This window comes from Haemorhous mexicanus, chromosome 7 (genome assembly GCF_027477595.1).
Source record: "Haemorhous mexicanus isolate bHaeMex1 chromosome 7, bHaeMex1.pri, whole genome shotgun sequence".
Lineage (NCBI taxonomy): Eukaryota > Metazoa > Chordata > Aves > Passeriformes > Fringillidae > Haemorhous > Haemorhous mexicanus.
In genome coordinates, this window is record NC_082347.1 from 21,521,162 (window position 1) to 21,543,365 (window position 22,204).

General features: G+C 38.3%; 1 protein-coding gene across 2 annotated transcripts in view; it reads right to left on the bottom strand.

Annotated features, from left to right (window-relative positions):
• ADK (adenosine kinase) overlaps positions 1-22,204 on the bottom strand; it is a 270,420-nt gene that overhangs the window by 17,674 nt on the left and 230,542 nt on the right. For both annotated transcript variants that reach the window (XM_059851341.1, XM_059851342.1), the window contains exon 10: positions 646-732. In XM_059851341.1, coding sequence (XP_059707324.1) covers positions 646-732 — 87 coding nt within the window. The remainder of the gene's footprint in view (positions 1-645; positions 733-22,204) is intronic.

Genomic DNA, 22,204 nt, shown 5'->3' on the forward strand with positions numbered 1-22,204 from the left:
GGTTACAATGAATGACAGAAATCTTGGATTAGATTGAGTTTTGGCTTATATAGAATAATTTTTTTAAACAGGCACAGACATAACATCCTCTTTTTTCCTTAGAGCTTGCGCCAAAAAAAATAGTAAGTTTGCAAATGGATATTAAGCAATGCCAGATATTTTCAGGGTTTGTTTTAACAAATTAACCCTTTGCGTTCTTTTCTGATGTCCAAATAATTGTATCGGAAGCAGATGTTCTACCAAAATGTACATGATCAGAGGCATTATGCTCACTTATTAACATACTGTTTAATATTCACTACAACCTGTTTTAAAGAACAACAATGTGTTAACATTTAAGCCAGGAGGGATTTCTGTACACTATATAGTACTTGATGCAGCTTGTTTATGCAACAGTCTGACAGATACAATTAATCTCATGAAAACGACCAGAGTACAGCATAATGGCATATTATTTTTGAAGTAATGGAACACACTTTCCCTTTGGAAGACAGAACTTAATTAAATCATATAACTTCAGGATGCAGAGAAAAGCTGTAAAAGAATGAAGCTTGTTCTGAAGGACAGCTGAATGAAAAAACAGTAGATTTTCTATAGAGACAATAATAAAATAATCTCCAAACAACAGAAAGAAGTAAGAAATACCTCCAACAAATGCATCTCCAGCTCCATTGGTATCCACAATTTCACTCTGATCACTCACCAACACAGGGAAAGTAGTCACTTCATTTTCTGTAGAGAAAGGGAAGAATAAAACATGAGTTACTTGGCAATTTGACTTTGAAATGCACAACCAACAGAGAAAATCAAAACAATCCAAAACTATGACCTTTAGCATGATAATTTGGGTAAAAATAGATTTGGTTCATAATTCTGTCTGTATTTACTTCATAGGAATATGGGAACACATTCAAGAAAGCCATGAGTTGTGGGCATTTTCATTATTTACTTCCAGCCTCATTTATTTCCTCTACTTCCTAATACTAAGGACAAGAGAAAAAGAGTAAGGAAAAGAGTAAAAGGAAAAAAAAAAAAACAGAAGAAACAACATAAAACACCTGGGCACATGCATTAAACTGAGAAAAACCCATCCTGCCCAAACCAGTGCTTTCTACTAGTTGCAGGACGGTGAGGTAGCCTCCAGAGTGGTCAGTACAAGCCTCCAAAAGGTCTACAAAAACTGCTGCATTGTTAAAACCAAAATAGATGTGAATTAACTGAAATAAAGCTGTGGAAAAAAAGCAAAAACAAGTGTAAATCAAAATGCTTTCAAATTATACCTTTAAAAAATCCATATATGTAAGAAGCCTTGGAACTTGCCATCTGACTAGATTTGGTTTCAAGATTTTAATGATTTCACTCTCTTTCTTAGTATTTATTTTAAAAACCCCAACTATTTCCTTCAGCTCCCTGCCCTCTACTGGCACTCATTAAATGTATTGCAATAGGTGGATACTCAGCATTTTCACCTCCAATTCACTGCCACACCACAGTTCAGCATAATTACACCACTTAGGTATGATAACTTTAGAGTTCCAGGGTTATAAATTTAATATATGCCACTAATTAATCAGCTATGGCTTTCCAGGTGGTAATGTCATAATGACGTGATAAAAATATAATTACCACCTTGTCACAATACCTTGTTAAAGTGTAAATTACCCCTGTAACAGAGCCAATGGAAGTTCTGCCTCTGGTAGTCAGTATGCATTAAACTGTCTCAGAGCAAACAGATTGTCCTTTGGCAGACAGCAGGAATTACAAAAAGGGGAGGGGGAAGAAAAGCCTGTCAACCAGTGAAAGAAAAACCATCAGAGCTGTTTTCTTATAATTTTTGGTAAAAATAGAAATAAAATGGAAAACAGAGGTGCCAGTAGCTGAAACCTGGAGATGAGCAGTTCCTTCACTGTCCAGCAACAGAGCAGATCATAAAAAAATCACTCTTACACTGACATACACAGTTACAAACAAGGAAACCTAGTTTGGAAGGCATATAAAGAATTCACAGTCTCAAATCAGGCAAGTCTGTGTATGCTGCAGAGGTACCAGAAGGATCCTGGTTTCTGTGAAATGCAGTGTATCAGCTCTACTGCTCTTCACCATCTGCTACTAAGTGAACCAGGCAGATATAATGATGCTGCCTCCAGAGGGAACTGTTGGCTGGCCCACCAGGAGGGGAGGGGAGCATTAGCAACAACCATCCATGAGAGGCAAAGGAAAAAGGGTAATGAAAAACATAAGATGAATATTCCAATTAAAGAACAGGTTTCAGTCAGTTCTCAGGGCATCCTACTCTCTACTCTGTTAAGAAAGCTATTTAGAAATGTGCTTCAGTGCTGTGTTGTGCTCTTAAGATAAGTCTTCAAGAGCAATGTTTTTTAGTAATTTTAACAGCATTCATTTGAATTGGAAATCATGAAAGAGAGGTCTTACATTAAACTCTGCCAGACAAGCAGAGTGTATTCATCCATTTCACAAGAAGGTATATTGATTTGCTCTAGATAATACTAAAACAATGAACAATGTGCTAAGTCTGTTGAAGACACATTGTAATAAACTAACCTGCTCCTTCCCAAGTGTGCATGGGCACACACAGATGTTCCATGTTAAATGCACAGCAGACAATTGCATACGCATACAAATGTCTGTGTTTGGGCACACAGAGTGAATAATGCACACTGTATTTTGAAAGCTGTAAACGGGGTATGGAATCAAATAAGATTCTATTCAAGCAAACTAGCACAAATTAAAGTTCTCATCATCATCTTTTTCCTTTCTTTTGCTCTGTCTTGACTCCCTCCCTCAGCTCCCTCTAGTATGTGCAGGTAAGTATTGCACTAGGAGTTCCTACTTTATTCTTTCTGAAGTAGATATAATTGTAATTAACTGAATTAGTCTGAAACCCCAAATATATTAAAAAAGTCTTCTCGTGTACAATTTTTTTGATTTTTTTTTTTCTGGTCATAGTTTTCCATGTCTACCTGGGTAATACATTTTGTTTCTGCAACTTCCTTTATATTTTCAAGCAGAGCAATAATCTCATATTTTGAAGTACCAAAGTTTAAGAAGGAGCCAGCATGGCTTTGGAGCACGTACTGAATTACAAAATATTACCATCTGCACATATCCAATAGGCAAATTATCTTTCTTTAACCTTAGGAGGACTTCTAGCATAGTAGAATCAACTAAGCTACAGCTGACAACAATATATACTGCAAGATCAACAAAAGAATACCAAGGTTTGGAGCTTTTTTCCCTTTTCTTTACAATAAATGAGAAAAGTTAGAATTAAAGCTGCCACTAAATTACATTGCTATGTCTGTGTAATAGCACCAAAAGAGCTAATTTCTCTTACTGATCTGTGTTTTGTAGCAACTAAACACAACAAGATGAATCACGATGAAGCAAAAGTCTCCATTCTGAGTATCCTTTTTTTTGGTCAATTTAATATTGCTTTAACTTCATTTTGATCCATCGTGTTATAAAACTCCCAAATCCATCATAGCAGACACTGAGACACCTTGGCTAAGTGCACCGGTCGTCAGTGGCCTTGCTTTTCAAAGTCAGTTCGGATTTCATTCATCATTCTGAGAGCTTATGAAATAAAGAATAATTACATAAGTGTTTTGAAGTCCAAGTGCTGCTGCTCTGGGCATAAAATCCAGTGTTCTATTTTTATGCAACAAATATCTTCTATGATACAACATATTTCACTTGGATATAATTTCCTGGAAGCCCAAAATTGTGAGTGCAAATTGCAACAAGGTGTCTACAATTAGGGAAATTTTAGGAAAAAAGCATTAATGAAATCTAAAATTTTGGGGCTTTGATACAACTTTCAGTGACTTTACATTTGTTAGGAACTCAACTCTTTGAAAATGACACAGAAATAATCAAACCCAGACATTAATGTGACTTCATAGGCCAAAGACAAGGTAAGTTCACAGGTAAGTCAGAAGGATACAGCTCATTGGTTGATTTAGTTCTTGTTCATCTCCCACATTACATACATAAAGAGGTGAAATCTCTATTTAATTTCCTAGGCAAAAATATATGCTAGCACATCCAGTTTAACATATTACTGTAGGTAAAACAGTCTGGAGAGATTAAAAACTGGACAGCAAGAGTAACTGAAAAAACCCAGTGCTCCTTCCATTCTAATACTCTAAAGCTCCCAAATGAATACAAGCCCATTTCACAACGTTAGCAGGAACAATCGAACCCCGATGATAGGTGCAAATGCTACAGGTCTGTCTCTAAACCAAACTACAATCACAGACTACATGTCTACTCTTAGTACAGTAATAAACACCAGCAAGCAATCGTTACATCCAATTAGGCTGAGTACTTTCCTTAACTGGGTCATTTACCAGTCTCTCTTGCTCTTAAAAGTAGATTAAATGTGTAAACTTACATTTAATTACCTGTAACAGAACTCTTATGGGCAACATGTTGGAGTGTTCTTAATTTTGTTTTAAAATAAAATGAAAGGAAGAAGGTAGACCTAAAATATGTACAAAAAAGGTCTAGCTATTTCCTCAAGTGATCTTTTGATCCATGGGTTGGTAGTGGTGGTACAGATGCTTACAAGATGGAGTCACATTCATGTTTCTTTCGTGAGCTTTTACTTGTAAAATAAAGGAACAACTGTGAAACAGAATTCTGTCCCGTCTCTTCCCCACCTCCACCCTCTCTAACTTTCTTTAGATCAGGGGCCAAAAAAAAAAAAAAAGAGATAAAAAGAAAAGAAGAAAAAAAAGAGACAGGAAGAACTTAACAGAACATAGAAACCTGAACTCAAAACCTATAAATGTCTCTGGGCAGCTGTAAGGTAAGAAGTAATGAGAAAAGTATTTGAAACCAGACCATATTGCTTAGGACGATCTTTAGCTCTCACCTGTCTCCAGAAGGTAAACCCCAAAAGGCTACAGGCTCTAAGCCTCTGTATCTTCTTCAGCACATCAATACATCTTCAAAAACCTTCAGTAGAGCAACACTTGCTCCTGTTTTGTTCGACAGTAAAATAATGCTGTTGCTGTCCTTCACACAGCGACACCGCGCTCGCTGATGTACATCAGAGACACTGCAGCTCCCCCACCCTATCAACACAGCCCTGGCCAAAGCTACAAGGCAACGTGGGGCAGGGCACTGAACCCCAGCTAGGAATCCCTCACACGTGCAGTGACGATGGGCTCCAAAGCCAGCACAGCTGATGCAACCTGTCCCTTCCAAGCGAACAGAACGAGATCTGCATTTGCAGGCTGGGACTTCCAGGAGCCAGCTCTGGATGGCCACTCTGGTGCTCCTGGCACTTTGTGGGTGTGTGTTGAGCTGGCTTTGCTTTGCACATCAACACTTCCTCCCTGCACTGTGGGCCTGGTGCTGTAGCTACGTAGTGCTTGTCAGAAAAGAAGGAATCTCTTTGTGCCATTCAGTGGAGTTACAGCATGACAAGCAAGATTCAAGTCAGCCACATGCTCTGGGATCCTTCTATCTAGTATTTTAACAGTACACAGCAAATGATGCTGTATTCTAATGAATCCTATATGTACCCAAGAAATCTTTATAACTAGTAATGCAGAAGTTGTTCATTCTTTAATGCTATAATAAACAAATGACCCTAAACAAGTTACAGGGCAGTTGTCATTTATAATGCTTTAGTATGTTTGTGGTATGATACAAGTAATACAAATATTAATTGAAAACCCCAATTAATGGGTCTCTTTAGCAATGGAGCTAAAATTCTCTTTGCATTTTGCTAAGCAAAAGTGTTGATCAGGATGCAAAGCGCCATCCCTCAGAGACAGCTAGTTCATTTTCAATAGAAACAGAAAAAGAATATGATGCCAAAGACTTCTAATCTCTTGTGGCTCTAGTCATAGTCCCATAGATACCCGCAAGGGAAATGACAGTGTGCAGGCCCCACTTTCCTCTGTCCTAGGAGGTAAATGAGACTTGTCTTCCCCTTAGAGCTCTCCTCAGACATACAAATTGTACCATTATCTGGTCAAGAGCATTTTGATTCAGAAGTCATATTTGTAGCCTCTCACTGAAGTGTGATTCATAGGATTAGAGTTAATAGGGGAAAGAAGGTTCATCTGAATCAACTTGTACACTCATACACATCAAGCATTAGCAATGATGTAAAATTAAACACTATTTTTGCACACAGCGTGTATCCTCTGAACCTACATCCAATTCTGTCTGCAATCCTGTTAATTCAACATCACTCCTTTGAAATAACCCTTGATTTATATCAGCACAAGATTGGACTCAGAACTCTGTATATAGTTACAACAACTGTAAGAAATGTAACAGCATTGACTAAGGGCTCATGAACATCTACAGGCAAAATTTGTTTTGTTTACTTTATCAAAGGTATGGTGAGAAATAAATGTCATTATTTTCTATATCATCACTGCCAGTGCCAAGAGGTGAATCTCTACTTTATTTTTCATATTAAATAGTTTTTAGCACAAGTAAACAGAACACTTTGTTTAAAAGATGGAGAAGAAAGAGGTCAACAGAAAATACTAGTTCTGCTTCAGTTTGTTGCTAATAAAACATTTTTTTAAATATATATATGTGCGTATATATATATATATGGAAAAACTGCCCTAAAGAACAAGCTACTGAATTTTTCTGGCATGTGTCACAATGTTTAAGGTTTAGAATGGCAATGAACTCTGTTGAAAAAGCCTTACGAGCACACAGGGGTATTGCCATTTGCCCGCCAGGCACTGATTTCAGAGGCAGCTGAAACTGCGCCCACTGAACTGCCAGGACTGCACTGCTCTAGCTCAGCATGGCTGCTGGAGACATAAGGTAGTGCTCAGAGCTCCAGCCTCTCCTCTGACTTCTGTCTGGGCTCACACGGGGCTTGAGGACTCAGGAAAGGCAAAGGGTGTGAAGTCACAGGCACAAAAATCAAGAAAAGGTTCTGCAGGTATTTATTTCACTGCTAAACACAATGACTGTCTGGAAGTACTACGAAGAGCTCAGATCAAAATCAGTCCTGAAGATAGGAGAGATGGGTTACAATAAACAAAGCCCATAAATTGTATGATCCTGGTCTCTTATGAAGAGCAAGCTCTACCACAGCGAGCTGAGCCCCACCAGTGAGCACAAACCCACATCTGGCCTTGGATATGAGGATACTTACAAATGTAAGTATCTCTCCCTGCATGTAAATCCTACATGCATTGCTTTGGGCACTGTACAGCTTAGTTGATCCTCACATGTAAAAAAACCAAGCCATGCTCCTCCATCATTATTTTTTGAGCTGTGTATAGGAATTAGAAATACAAACAAATCTATTTCTACTTGTAAAAAGGTAGCCAAGACTCATGAACACACACAGATGATGAGAGCTGGAATGTAAGTGTAAGGAACACATCACAAAGGTGTGTCTGGGTTACAGGGACATGTTTTGCTCACACACACCCTCTTCAGCCTTCTGAAGCGTGGCTATGAGGACTGTGCAAAAATGAAACATCTCTCAGCTCAGAAACCAGACCATGTGTGCATTCACTGACCAACACAGCAACAGGAAACATGTATGCTTCTACTTCACTTCGTGGTATTCTACAGATGTATTTTAAACCACTGCACAGCCAGGCCACCAAAACACTGTCCTATGGGAGAAGCTTCTGACATGCACCAACCTATAAATCATGTCAATGCAATTCCTACTCAAAAGCTTACCAAGGCATTGGCTAAAGACAAAACAAAACCAAACCAAAATAAGAGAGAGAAAAACACATTATAATTTGATTTTGAGTAGGACAAAAACTGTATTCTGCCTCACATTTTTCATACATTAAGCATATTGCCCTAGCGGGGTAAACACACCTGTCAAAACTTGCAAGCTTTCTTAGCTATACCTCAGTTTCAGAGTGGTGAACACAGAAATCACATCATTTAAATAAATGCCATGTTACATGACAGCATTTTTTATGCTACACGATAATCTGAGAAGCATGGGCTGTCAGTGGAGGCAGAAATGGGCCCAAGGCACTTCCATTTCACTTGAGCATCAGTAAGACTGAAAAGAGAAGGAGTGAGCATTAGGTCACTACAGGGCAGCTCCGAAGGAGATTTTTCTTCTGGGAGAATTTATATTTAGTTTCATAAATAAAATCAGTCCATTGGAATGAGAGAGACAGCCTTCCCTAGATATATTACTAAAAATAAGTTAATGTATATATCTGCTTCTCCTTGAAAAAAAAATTGTTAGGAGCTGAACATTGATGAGGTAGCTATACCACAGAAATTCTACAGCACTGCTGTTAAAAATTCAGATTACATGTAGGAATTTCAATTTTTCACCCTTTTATCTCAGAGCTCAGCTCTAGAATTTTACAATTTTTTTTCTTCTCATTCTGTATTTGTAAGCTCCATGCTTCCTTTAATTAAGATCTCCCAAGACTACTTGTTTGCTTTTGTGGTATAAAACATGCTTACTAAATGAATTTTATCAGACTTTAGCATGTTTTAAGTCTATTTAGAAGATGTCACTGCAATGGAGGCCAAAATTTGTTCTAACATCAATGAGAAAATACCCTACTCTTAAAATGCCAGTTAAAACAGAGAAATTCTGCTGTTTTTAATGGAGTTCTTTAAGGGTTATACCAGCCTAAGATAAAAATCTGGCCCAAAATAAAGGAGCTTATTTTTCCCCTACATTAGTTGCAGATAATTTCTTAGATAATTAAATACCCTATGATCTCTGTAGTATCATGTTATCAGTTTAACCATTGACATAAGCAGGATGGTAAATCTATCACCTTTTAAAATAACATCATGCACATTGTGAAGTAAATTATGCACCCCTGAATTTTTACAATTATTGACTACACAGTGGATTACATTCATTTCCACACAGTTACTGTAAGAGCAGCTTTGACAAACAGTTTCTGGCAAGAGCTCTTGGATCATATGTTTGTGTACGAAGGTCTTTAAAGCATTGCAGTCCCATGTGTGCACCCACAAAGGTAACCCAACAGGCTTTACAGGGCATGCACTGTCATTTAATGTAAACCCCAATGCTTTAAAGTCAGGCTGCTTGACAAAAGCAAAATAAGTAACCTAAAAGAAAAAACAGAATTGTCCAGCCTCTCTCTCTGCAGAACGTTGTCAGACTCCTATCACTCCTGGCTACTTTTCCTTAAAGTATTATTTCTGTAGTATTAATTTGCTGAATAATTCAAATTTAAGTGATTCCAAAATAATACCCAAAATGACACACTTATCTTTCTAGAAGCAATAAAACATTTTAAGATTAATCAAACGTCGGTTGGTGCCTACAGGTGAGTTCAACTCATGATCTCTGTGACATGTATTATTCTTGTATTGTCAAGATGACCACCAAGATATGTTTTAGAAGTAAAAAAATCCTGCTCTGAAGATTTTCCAATCTGAAAAGCAAGGTTGGTGAGCAAGTCAAGAGATGTGTATGAGCCAAATATGGACAGTCTGCTGATACAATTAAGTTATAAAAAGTTATGAAGAAAGGCAAGAAGCAGATACTGCTTTAAAAATTACATAGATATGCAGGAAAAAATTCTGGTTAGCCTACAGAGTGAGGTCATTTGAACTGCAACTCAAAAATGTGAGAAAAAATGGAAAATATTTGTTATTTGTTACTTTTAGAAGCATTTCAGTAGAAAACATACACTTAATGGCTATTTAGATAGTTTCACTGCTTTTTTTTGCCATCTTTTCCTAGAGGAAATAAAACCAGCTTTAAAAAGGAAAGATGTTAACATTTTTAAAGAAAAACTCTCCTTTTTCAGTGGTAACAAAATTAATGCCTGAAACTCACAACTTGCCAAATTCATCCATTTACCAAGCTTCTGCTCATCTTTGTGTAATCACTTTTCCTCTTTCCTCACATCCTTCACCATCACCTGTTGATTCTTGTTGATTAAAGCAATGACTGAGGTGCCTGCTGCTGACCAGGAGGCTAATTGTAACCAGTGATCCTGGCACAATTTGGATTTTTACACTAACACAAACTGAGAAGGCTTCATTCTTCTTCCACATAAATACTAATCTGATCTGGTTGCTGCTACTCAGTGGCAACGGTCAGGAGCAGACAGTGCCAGGAAGGAACAAAGCTGCTTGGAAGCAGACTAAAGTTTGGAGCAGGATTCTCTGCTGAATGCACTTGTCAAACTCAACTTTTGAGCCTGTATTGATTTATTCATCCAGTCTCTTACTTCCATTCTGGTTTAATTCTTAAATACCTGTGCATTTGCACATTCAGGATAAAACAGGAAGAGTGGTGCTCTCCTCCTGTAGCTCTGAGCTTTCTGAGCAGGCCTCTTGTTCCCAGGGAGTCCAGCAGTGCCCCCCTCCATGGAGAGGGGGGCTGTCCCTCCCCACCAATGCACCTGACTCCAGCAAAGGGTGAGCTTCAAGCCTAACCTATCCCTAGGGTTTGGCCTGGCCTGTGAGCCAAACCTCCTTTCTCTTTCTTACCAACTTAACATACCTCAATTTTTTGCATACATTTCCCTCAGCTATTTGAGAGCACAGCTTCACATACTCTCATCTTCTAAAGCAGTGCAGTGTCTCCTCCAGAAGCCAACACACAACACATATCCAGTACAGACATCTAATATGCTTTACTTTGTCTTTCCAAACATCCTTTTTGACTGCACACACGCAAGACCATTTTATGTTTTCTGTATGTTACTTTTCACAACAAAACAACTGTGCCCTGATTTTTGAAATGTTCGAGCTATCTAGACAAGCAGGAAATCAAAACCAATTCTTAGGTTCTTTTATAATATTTGGTTTTAGCCAAGTATAAAAATGTCAGTGCAAAAGGCAGATACTTATATTTCATGATGTGCCAGAAATTAAAAGAAATTGCATTGTTAGCATTCTTCTAACTAAAGTGTTTTATTGCTCACAAAAGGATTTTCATATTTTTGTACCAATTTACAGCAGACAATAGGTATTGTAATCTAATCCACTGCAATTGTAATTTTTGACCAAATTGCTGTTGATAAATAATGCAAGTATTAGGTTATTAAATTTTTTACAATTAGGTGACTAAGAAAGCTGTTTATTGCCTTCCGTTATACCCTCTGCTAATAAGATCGTTGTTGCAGATGTTCATGTGTGCTGCATTGATGTTTAATGGTGCATGATGCTCTAGGTGGTTCCCATAACCTTGCTTTGTCTACTATGAGCTGACTCAATTGATATGATAATAGAGAAAAGAGCTCTGAAACAAGCTGGGCTGTACTGGCACAATTTGCATAACCTTTAAATTTGCCATCACTTGATAGCCAACTGCTCCTAAAAATTCTTATTCAGTTGTCAACGACGACAATGTACTGTACAAACAGCGTTCTGCGCTTGGACAGGTGCGGAGGGAAGAGAGGGCACGCACACTTTGCTGCACTGTTTTATTCTATTGAGAAATGTGCTTATTATCAAATTTATACAGCCAACAATTTGGAGTACAGTTCTGCAGTTCCATTTTTGATCAATTGCTATTAGACACAACGCATGGCCTGGCATCTTTTCAGGTTCACAGTACAGTATCACAGTGTCACATTACAAGGGACATAAATATTTGGTTCCATAGACTCCTCTCTGATTTAGTTTTGACTGCTAATCCCTGGGGCAGGCAGAAGAATCAGGATGGATTAGGAAGGCAGCGGGGGGCCACAGGGTACCGAACTACAGCAAACAAAATCCGTGCATGCAGCCTCCCAAACTTTAAATCTGCTGTCAGACTACTCCATGCATTCTTTTTGAACAAACATTAGTGTTATATCATTCAGTAGGTGCAGCCAAAACATAACAATATAAAACCAGTCCATGTTTACCCTACTCACGAAATCTGCTGTCTGTATATACTCTATGCCAGGTCTGCTTACTTTACGGTCTTTATTATTCATAACAAAGAAAACAGGGTGAAAATAAGACAGAGCCTACTTTCATTCATATGGGATCAACTACATAACTACATAAACATTATTTTTGGCATCCAGAGGTTCATATCCTAACTGCCACTTCACAGTCTATAATGTGCTCAGGTGTGTCAAGGCCAGGTCATTGGTATCAGACTGACAAGCACAGCCTATGTTTCACATATGGCATTTAAATAATTTCCACTTTGCATTATCTCTAAAACCTACTGTGGAAGTCACTGAGCCAAACTGATCATAAAATCTCACAATTCCACCTTTAGACAATTAGCCATTTCAAAGCACTCCAATTAGCCTCCCAGCCCTCAAAGTTCATTCTAGACATTTTGTCATCTTGCACAAAATAAATTCCAAGTCCCCAAAGTCAGGCAAAGCAGGACCCGTTCAAATCCTCTTTGTCTGCTTTTTCCACTAGCGAGGATCTCTGCTCTGTCCCTCCTGGAGCTAAGGATTTGTCTTCCATTCAGCCATCTACTTCCCACAACTCAACTTTCATTGTCTGAAATTGGGTGCTACAGCAGAGAAACTTCTAATCAAAGGGTCAGTTCCTGCAGTTAATTTTCAACCAGGGACACCATACATACCCACACTTTACTGTCCTTCCATTCTGTGCAATTATTCTATAGAGACCATTTGAGCAGGTGAAGATTAGAGGCTTGAAAACATAAGTTCCATCATTTATGGCAAAAGCATGACACAGATAGCTACAATTTAAACTTGTCTACAATGTTCATTCAACTGTAATCACAAGATGGGAAATAAAATCTCTAAATTAAAGATGATGGGCTACCAGAGTCTGTAGGGCACCTTCTGAGTGCAGGTTCTGCTGTTCAAACTCCTCTGAGATGATTAGCTATGAAGTGAACTGCTGCCAAGTAAAAAACAGGCTAACATTGCCAAAATAATGGAAAAAATATCTCCTACAGAAGATAATCTGCCTAGGTGCCAGTGGACAAAGGGTGCAGTTCTTTGTGCCCCTCACTTCTACCACACAAAAACCTCCAGGTAAAATGTGTTATCAAATCTTTCTCTTACATGAAGTTTGCTTTCTCTATAACCTCTAGGTAAACTACAAAAATTGAATCACAGATTCCAGACAAGGTACAACACACATAAAGACATATGAATCAGTATAACCATTAATATTCATGAATGTTTTAAGTTCTCCATGACCAAAATCAATAGCCAATGAAGTTAATGAGATCTTTCCATTGATTTCAAAAGACACAGGCTTGAGCCTCAGAGACAGCAACATCACATTCTCTCAAGCACTCCAGCTGATAACATACACTTTGATAATTTGCCTCTTCCCACACAGAATTTTAGGAATAAACAAGAGATGCTATCTTATTTAAAAGTGGTTTTGTGGAATGAGCAATATACCATTATAAAGGTCCATATGGAGCATTTAGTATCTTTAACTGAAGAGCAGTCAAGGCCACAGTAGTTACCCATGTTGTTAATGCCAGTATGAGATCCATAAATAAGATCTGGTATTTATTTAAGGAAACACAAAAAAGGCCTGAATGTGTCATCCTCCCAAAAGGTTGAGATTTTGTTTTGCTTTAACTTGGTCCCTGGAAAGCAGTGATTCTAACTCTTATGTCTTCTAACAGATGTAAGCCCATCCAACGCATTTAAAGATTGATAAGTAGAGTTTTTAGTTCAAACTGGCCTTGACCTTGGGCAGTGTGACATTATCTGAAAACCATTAATGGTCTGAAACTAAAGGAAAAGCTCATTAATAAAAGCAAAACCATACAAAGGTACAAAGGCAAAACAAAACAAAAAAAGAACCAACAACCCCAAAACAAAAAAAAAGGAAGTTTTATTAAAACTATTGATCCTGACCTAGGGCACTACAGACATTGATCTTCCCACATCTCCACAGGAAAAAAACAACTTAAGCCAACAAATTATTGATCTATTATGAAACCTGCTGAACAAGCCATACATTTAATTTCTTACAATGAAAAAAATAATCACACCAAATTAGGATACTGAGAAAATCTATTTCCTCAAAAATTATTGGTAAAAAAATACTATTGGATTAATTTCATAAAACAGACATCCTGTTAGTATGATTCAACCCTAAAATGTTGGGAGGTGAGAAGTGTAAGCACTGTAAACCTTTAAAGCACAGGTTTCAGATTTCAACTCATTAAAGCACATGCTCTTAAGGAGAAATGGCAAGTGTCCATTACTGAATATTGCAGGAACATTGAATGACTGCACAGAAAAGGACAGTGGTGAACTTAAAACTTAAAGAATAAAGTTAATTAAAAGTGTCTAGGATTATTATTTTCTATGAAACAGAATACTATAGATTTGGATTTTCTTCAGTTTTTTCAAAAACTCAGAAAGATATATTTAGACTGACATAACATTGCAGATGTAGGGACAGTCGCTGAAGCACCGAGAGTCACCAGAATTCCCTGTTTGGTGTACATGCAGATGGGTGGGTAGGCAGGTAGGCATCATTTTCAGAAAGCAGGGATAACCTTCACAACGTTGCATCAATTACATGTTTATCTGAAAAGCACAATTTAAACTTGGAAGGCTGTTCCACTTCCAGCGCTTCCCAATTACTGATTCTGCTGTTTCACCATCCTTTCAGTTGAGTTCTATAACAAAATTGGTGGTTTTCAGCATAGGAGATAAAAGAGTTTGTTTTCTTTCTGTGGCTCTGTCCCGGTATTCTTCGCTCTCTGCTTTGCAGACATCATTCTACAGCATTATCAGCCAATGCTGAAGCTACTTCTATTCCAGCTTTGGAACTAGAGTTTTTGTTGCTAGATGGAAATTCAAAACAAAGCAGCCTGTTAAATGCCTCCCCGCCCCCCAAAAACCACTGCAGTTTAGAGGTACTTTCTTTCCAGAAAGAGAATGCTTATTTGGGATTTAATGGCCCCTGAATCAGTATGTTACTGTAAATTCCTTCAATTTTGCTCTCCAGAGTCAAGAAAGAAAGACCTGAAGTGATTTAAGGGGTTGCCTTACCCATATCCCCCTGCCTAACTGTGTATACCTGCTCTGGGGCAGCATCTCCTGTCTAGATATATAATTTCAGAGGGAGCAGTGCAGCAGGCACTGTCTTCATGTGAGATATTTAAATTAATGTGGGATAGTAAAAACAAAAATCAAATGTGAAGAATGGTTAAGGTGTCCAAGATTAAAGGGCTAAAGAATTCTTTGTCAATCAACGTAAAAAAGGTTCCCATTAAAAAAATTACCTAGCTCTAAATACACAATGATGGGCTCTAAACCACAAATTACCACACCATAAAGAACATTTGAAGTTATAACAGATAATTCAATGAAAATGTCAGATCCATCATAAGTGGCAGCCAGAAAAGCAAGTAAATTGTTAGGAACTATTAAGAGAGGAATCCAGAACAAAGAAAACAACAAAAGCCACTTGGTAAATTCCTCAGGAACTTGCAAGTTGAGCATTCTGGTCCCCACTCACAAAGACTAAGCAGACCTGCAAAAAGGTGCAGTGAAGGGTGGCTCAGAGTGTCAGAATTATGGATCAAACACAGAACAAGTAAACAGAATACAAAAAGAGTCTGGAAAAAAGACTAGTGCAGGGGAGGTAAGCGAGAGCTCTCCAAAATCAAAAGTAAAAAGACATTGTACATGAAATGGTTATGGACTGGCCAAGCAATACAAGCAGTTGGAGGCAGACAGGAACACTCGTAAGTGTCTGAATCCAAACAAATAAGGGGATGTATTTCTTTACATAACACAGTCTCTGTAACACTCCTTATCACAAGACATGTATAATAAAACCCTATTCTGGCCTATTCAGCACAAAGACAACATCTCTAGCTCACAAATCCCCAAGCAACATTTTGCTGGAGTGTAACATGGAACTATTACTCCAGATTTGCTCTGGTTTTATCCTCTTTGCCAAGTTCCCACTGCTGTACACTTGCAAATATCACGTGAGAGATAAATCTTTCATCTGCCTCAGTCTTGCTTCTACTCTTTCACTCTGTAGTGCCACTCCAATATCATATAATTTCTACTACCTAAGCAGTGGATTTAGCTGTTAATAGTTATGTCTCCAAGAATCCTTCTTAGAATTACAGTATAAAAACTGAATTTCTAAATCTACGTATCAGTATCTGACAAACAAGTACAGATATTCTTCCTTGGAAGAATAAATACAGCCTAGTTCTAAGGAATGGAGTAGGGCTCACTATTTATTCTCATTTAACAAACATGCATTTTTCCACAGCCTAAAGGGGTAATTTTTCCTCAGAATTGTAGAATGTAAACTCATTGTAGCACCTGAAATTGGAGCTAGGTTTGATATTCATTACTACCAGTGATTATACATGAATAAGAGATTTCCCATCTTACTCTCAATTTCTGGGCTAAATTAGTGTATTGACACAGTAGAGCAGAGAAGACATCCTTTTCTTAAATCAATATGAAATTACTGAAACACACCCATGTGCCTATTTACATATGTGTATACACATTCTTTGAGGTGCAACAGTTGGTACACTTTTAAGTCCAGTCAGGATACCTGTATCCAGGAATTTAGGTTTTAATAATGTGTTTCACCTGTCTAATAAAATTCTCAGTCTTCCACTCCCACGCAGCATAAAAGCATGAATGGTCTCAGTTACAAAAAGGTATTACCAGCTTTGCTATTCATTAATCCCTACCAACAAATGCTAATTATTAATTTAGATTCTGTGGTTTCATAAGATACAAAAAACCTGATTATTTTGGGCTTTCTAGCTCACTTGTTAAGCCATTAGGGGACTAAAATGCCTTTTTTTTTCTAAACCCACTTTTGTTTTTGAAATTATCATTTCTATTTGTGAATATAAATGGATAGGGAAGAGTGAAAGTGTGTAATTGTGTGAAAAAGAGAGCACATGGTAATAAAACTCAGCTGCTGTTTCCCTGGGTCCAAGGTACTACTCTGGTATGTATAAATGCATAGGAAGCCTAGCTGATAAAAAAAGGGCTAGTCAAGGTTTTCCTGTCTGGAAGACCAAACATAAAAGCCGTAAGCAAGGAAAAAAATAACATCTTTTCTTGCTTCTTAGAGAAGAACACATTATAGTCAGGAACTTACAGAGAGGAGCTGCAAACAGACCCACCATAAAATGTCAGCAGTGTCAATAGTATTAAATACTTCTATGCTACATAGATAGGCTTACAGGGCAACATGTCGGTCTGTGATTGCAGCACAACCTGACAAAGAAAACCCACTGACCTCGCTTTAGAGTGAGCTACATGCTTGAACATCAGCCCTCTTTATTCCCCTCAAAAAACATACACCATCATGCTATTGGGATCTAAGAATGGCTTTTAAAATCTCTCATTCCATATCCAGAATGTGATAAACCTTGTTAAAGGAAGGGTTTTAAAAAATCTCCTCAAATACTTAAGATCTACCATGTACTTACAAAGTAAAAGGAGTTTCATAATTCACAAAACATACTATCATTTGTCATTATTTTAATTAAGGTCAGGTTTTAGTTCTATTCAAACATAGAAAATTTAAATTTGTGAGCATATCTGCATATATTACCACAAGAACAGCTGTACTGGGTGACACCAACACCCACAGAGCTCAGTCTTCTGTTTCAGATAACACATAGAGCCAAATGCCTACTATTTCTTCAACAGCAAGAGCTTGGTGGGCAGGCTCCAAAATTTGGTAACATTGCAACCACACTGCCCTGATTTTAATTTATGGACTAGATCAAACAACAATGATAACACAAAAATCTACAGAACTGTTTCTGCATGCACTATGTGGTAGGTGCACTAATGAAGTTTTAAGATGAACCTCTCTCTTTTACCACATTTGCCCAGACTGCTAATAGATTTCCTGAAATATCTCAAGTAATATGTCCCAAAAAATGAAGATTTAAGTGGTTAGTAAGCCCAACCTGAGCTGGTTTTAATGCTTGAATCCTTAGAAAAATCCATTTTCACTGCCATAGTTTAGCAAATGAGGTTATTACAAACATGCCCTTAAATAGAGGTGGTCCTGCAAACATCAGGGAGAAAAAAGAATGGAAAATTCTATGTTCACCCTTGAACATGCCAGATTTCATCATTCATAACTTGAAAAATGCTGATGTGATTTTCTTTTAATTTGGATTGTTTTTCTTTCTTCTATTAAAGCTATAAGGCAAGCCAAGTTTAAAGTTTGTAGCTTCAGCTGGTCTTGAATTATGCAAATATTTCAATATAAAAGCATTTTCCATTGCTGAACTGATTTTGCTCAGACTTTCTGAAGATTTCCCTTTGAGCCAAGACCAGTCATAAAATGCATCTGACTAAAAGTAATTTGTTTAAAATTGTTATGAGCAACTCTGACAAACATTAGAGCACACATACAGATAGGACATACATGTTCCTACCAGAGCTTGTGATTTTTGGTGCATTGCTTAAAAGCTTCAGCTGCTGAAATCAGGAGACTGCACATGTTCATTAACTTCCCCTGCTCTCTCTGTTTAAGTATTTCTTGTGGTTACAGAAGAAAGTCTTGAAATGTGATATGTATCCTATAAGCTTAGTCAAACCTCAAAACTCAGTCAAATCTGTAATCTCAGGCCTGCTAAGAGGGATATCATGGAACAAGGCTGTGGTAGTGGGATCAGAGTCTTGATAGTGAAGCAATTCCCAGGACAGCTGGGGAGCATCCGCATAAGAAATTAACCCAATACTGTTCCTCAAATAAACTTTTTTTGAGACAGCCCATAGATCCATTTACAGCTACCAGTCCCTTTCCCTAAGCATAATCCTCTGTGCTGAAAGCTTTTGTCTCAGGTGTCTCTCACAGGCTGGCTTTTCCAAAAGAGTTTTATCAAAATTCAGTTATGTTGGGGATCAATGATAGAGAAAATTATAATCTTTCTGTCTGTGCTCATTCTTAAGGTCACTGAGAACGTTCAGCACCTCCAAGTTTTTCAGTGAAAAGATAAAATTCAACATCACCAAAAAACGCACCTCTGGCTGCCTAAAGGTGTTGCAGATACTTCCAGCCCTGGAAACATTCAAGGTCAGGCTGGACAGGGCTTTGAGCAATTTGTTCCAGGTGAAGATGTCCTTTCCCATTGTGGTGGGTAGGACTAGATGACCTTTAAAGGTTCCTTCCAACCCAAACCATTCTAGAGTTCTATGACATGGAGAGGAAAACCTCCCACCACAATAATTTCCTTGTGCTCAGTGCAGTCTTATTAGAAGGTGACAGTTAATTAAGTCAACACTTCATCTGTCACAGCTCCTGTATGCCAATCCTAAACACTCCTTCCCTTCCCTCTAAAACACACTGATCACACTCAGCTTGAATTTGAGCTTGCCTCTTCCTTGCAATGACAGAGAACAGGAAGGAAGGGGAGAGAAAAGGGGCCTTGGGGCTGGAGTACTGTGATGGAACAGATATGAACAGACAGCAGAAAGACCCATTGCACTCCAGGATAAAGACAGAGAATTTTTTCCTCTGAAAACACAAATAATTCCGACAGCCAAAGAAAGTGGACTGACAGATAGGAATGGCTTAGATTGAGACTGCTGATGTAGTTTTTGCTTCTTACTGTTTCATTGATCTGCTCCAGCTGCACGGACCTCTAAGCTGTCTGTCAATCCATACCTGACTTCCCAGAGCTTGTGGTCTGTTTGAGGTAAGCCACCAGTATTTTTGGTTGACATTAAAACAATGTTGTATAAATTGCAGCAATTCATAAGACGACAAAACCTTTGCAGTATGGCTAGGCCAGATTTTTGAAGGCAGGTGTTTTTTCAGCTGTCTCTCTCTCATATGCAAGAACAATATTTTCCAATCTGTTTGGTCAATCTTTTCTTTTGGTAATAAGCTGTGCCCTTCTGCCCTACGCTCCGCTCCTAAAATACCTGTTGATACTTCCATTCTCAGGAATGAAGAGCTGTTGCCACAGTCCTCTCCACATGTAATGACCAGCTGTATCTGCACTTCATATCACACACACCTCTACCGTGCCCTAGAAAGTCCAGGTCAAATTTTCAGCACGTATCATTCTGTGCCCCTTCATGAATGGCCTGGCAATCTGCTACAACCCCTTTTATCCATCTCATTTCCTCTCCTTCCAGCTAGAACTGTATCCAAGTATATCCCCTTATTATATCCATAACCTGATCCTCATTTGACCCACACATAACTCTTCAAAGAGGTGCACCCTCCTCTTGCAACCCAACCCCACAGCTGCCTTGGCTTGGAACATCCTTAACAGAGCCTTTGACGGAGCAAGCAGAGCTCTGTTCCAGATGTCCTCACAGCCTCTGTGCTGCCTGTCTCATTTTGCCACGCATGGGGCAAGGGGAAAGGGAAAGAGAATGGGGGTGGCCATCTGGCTGTGACTCTTCACAGAGCACAGCCTGACCCAAGCCAGACACAGCTGGCCCTCCTGGTTGCCAGGGCACTGCAGATTCATATCCACCTTGCCACTGGCCAGGACCTTCAGGTCCCTTTCCACAGGGATCCTCTCCAGCCTCTCCTTCCCCAGTCTGTACACACAGCCAGGGTTGCCCCATCCCAGGTGCAGAATTCAGCACTCGTTAAACTTCATACAGTTGGTGATTGCCCATTTCTCTAATTTGTCAAGGTCTCTCTGCAATCTGTCGAGGTCTCTGCATAAATATGTTCAACACAACAAACACATTGTTCTTATTATTGTTAACCTGGACAAAATATACAGCAGAAGGTATGAACAAGCATACCCAAATCCATAGCTGACTTTGCAAATACTATTTTAATCTAGGCACAAGCTCTTTGAGACTTTACTGTTCCCTCAGAAAGGCAAGATAAACAAGTACACACAGCCTGATTTTTCAAAAACCGTACTCCCATGCATTAGGAAAAAGATAATAATTTTATACTGGTAACTCCTAAATGTAGTAATTATTTTAAAGATCATTTAGAAACTTTTATACATTCCACAGCAGGTTGTAAGTGTAGATCTAGTTAGTTCTGAAATAAGTGTGTAAGCAACACTCTATGCCATTCTGTGGTATCATCATATGCTAAACTAAGGGACACATTTTCCTTCTTTCAATATTATTTTAATGTGAGGAGGTGAGAAAAAGATGGTCCACACCAAAGGAAAAGGGGGAAAACAATAACAAATTGGTATCTCTTTCGAGAATTGCCCCACAGGCCAAACATTTTTATGTTCTTAATCATTATTAAATGACTTAACATGACACACAGAGCCTGGCAAATGATTGCATCCTGACACAAGAACGAATTACAAATGAAATGAAAGATCAAGCTGTATTAGAGGACTGCCTCTGGGAAATGAAAATCTTTAATTCTCTTTTATTATTGACATTTATTTGGCTGCCATGAATAACAACATAGCAAAGAGATTCAGCTATGCTTGTGCACTGAATAGCTTATCCCACGGCTCAAAACTGCCTTAACATTTATCATGTTTGCTTTTGTAGCTGACACCATTGCATACAGTCTCTATCCATCTCACATTTATCATGCATATAAAGTGCATTCTCTAATTTAAGTTCATTTCATAGCGAACAAACAGCTAAGATTAGCAAGTGTCAGTCCTCAAATAAGCTCCCGGTTGTAAAAATATCAAAGTAGGGATTAATGGATTTGTTAACAACTCCAGTTTGAAGAATAAAAAAAGTACTCAGAGAAAATTAAATAAGAGCACAGGAGGGTTACACATAAGATTTAGGTTTACTACATTATTACTAGCTCACGTATAAAAACATTTTTATGCTGCTATTTTTCAGTCAAGTGTACAATACTCAAGTGGAGTGGCTCCACGTGGGCCATTCACAACAGGCAGTAACTTTCTGGAAGGAAAACTTCCATCATCATCAGTGCAATACACATAGCCAACTCTCAGTGACTGGTATCTATTCCCTTTAAAACAGTTTGTAGTTAACAAAACAGGGGAAGGAGCAAACTGTTGAAGAAATAATTCAAACTGCTGCTAGGAATGATCTTTATAGCAGCGACATACCTGCTTAGTGCCTAGCCCTGAAGCCACAGTCTGAAGCCAATTCTGATTTTGAGGCAAATATTGTATGAGTAAGCACCAGTCCCCCAGGTGCAAAGCTTCCTCTACTTCACTTGATCTCCAAAGGAGGAATTCAGCCCAGCCTCATAACTCACCTTGTGAAGGAACAAGCTACTAAAATGGCTCGCCACAGCACATGTTTTTAATAGCTTTATTTAGTCTAGAAGCATAGGTGGACAGAATTAAAGAGACTGTCAA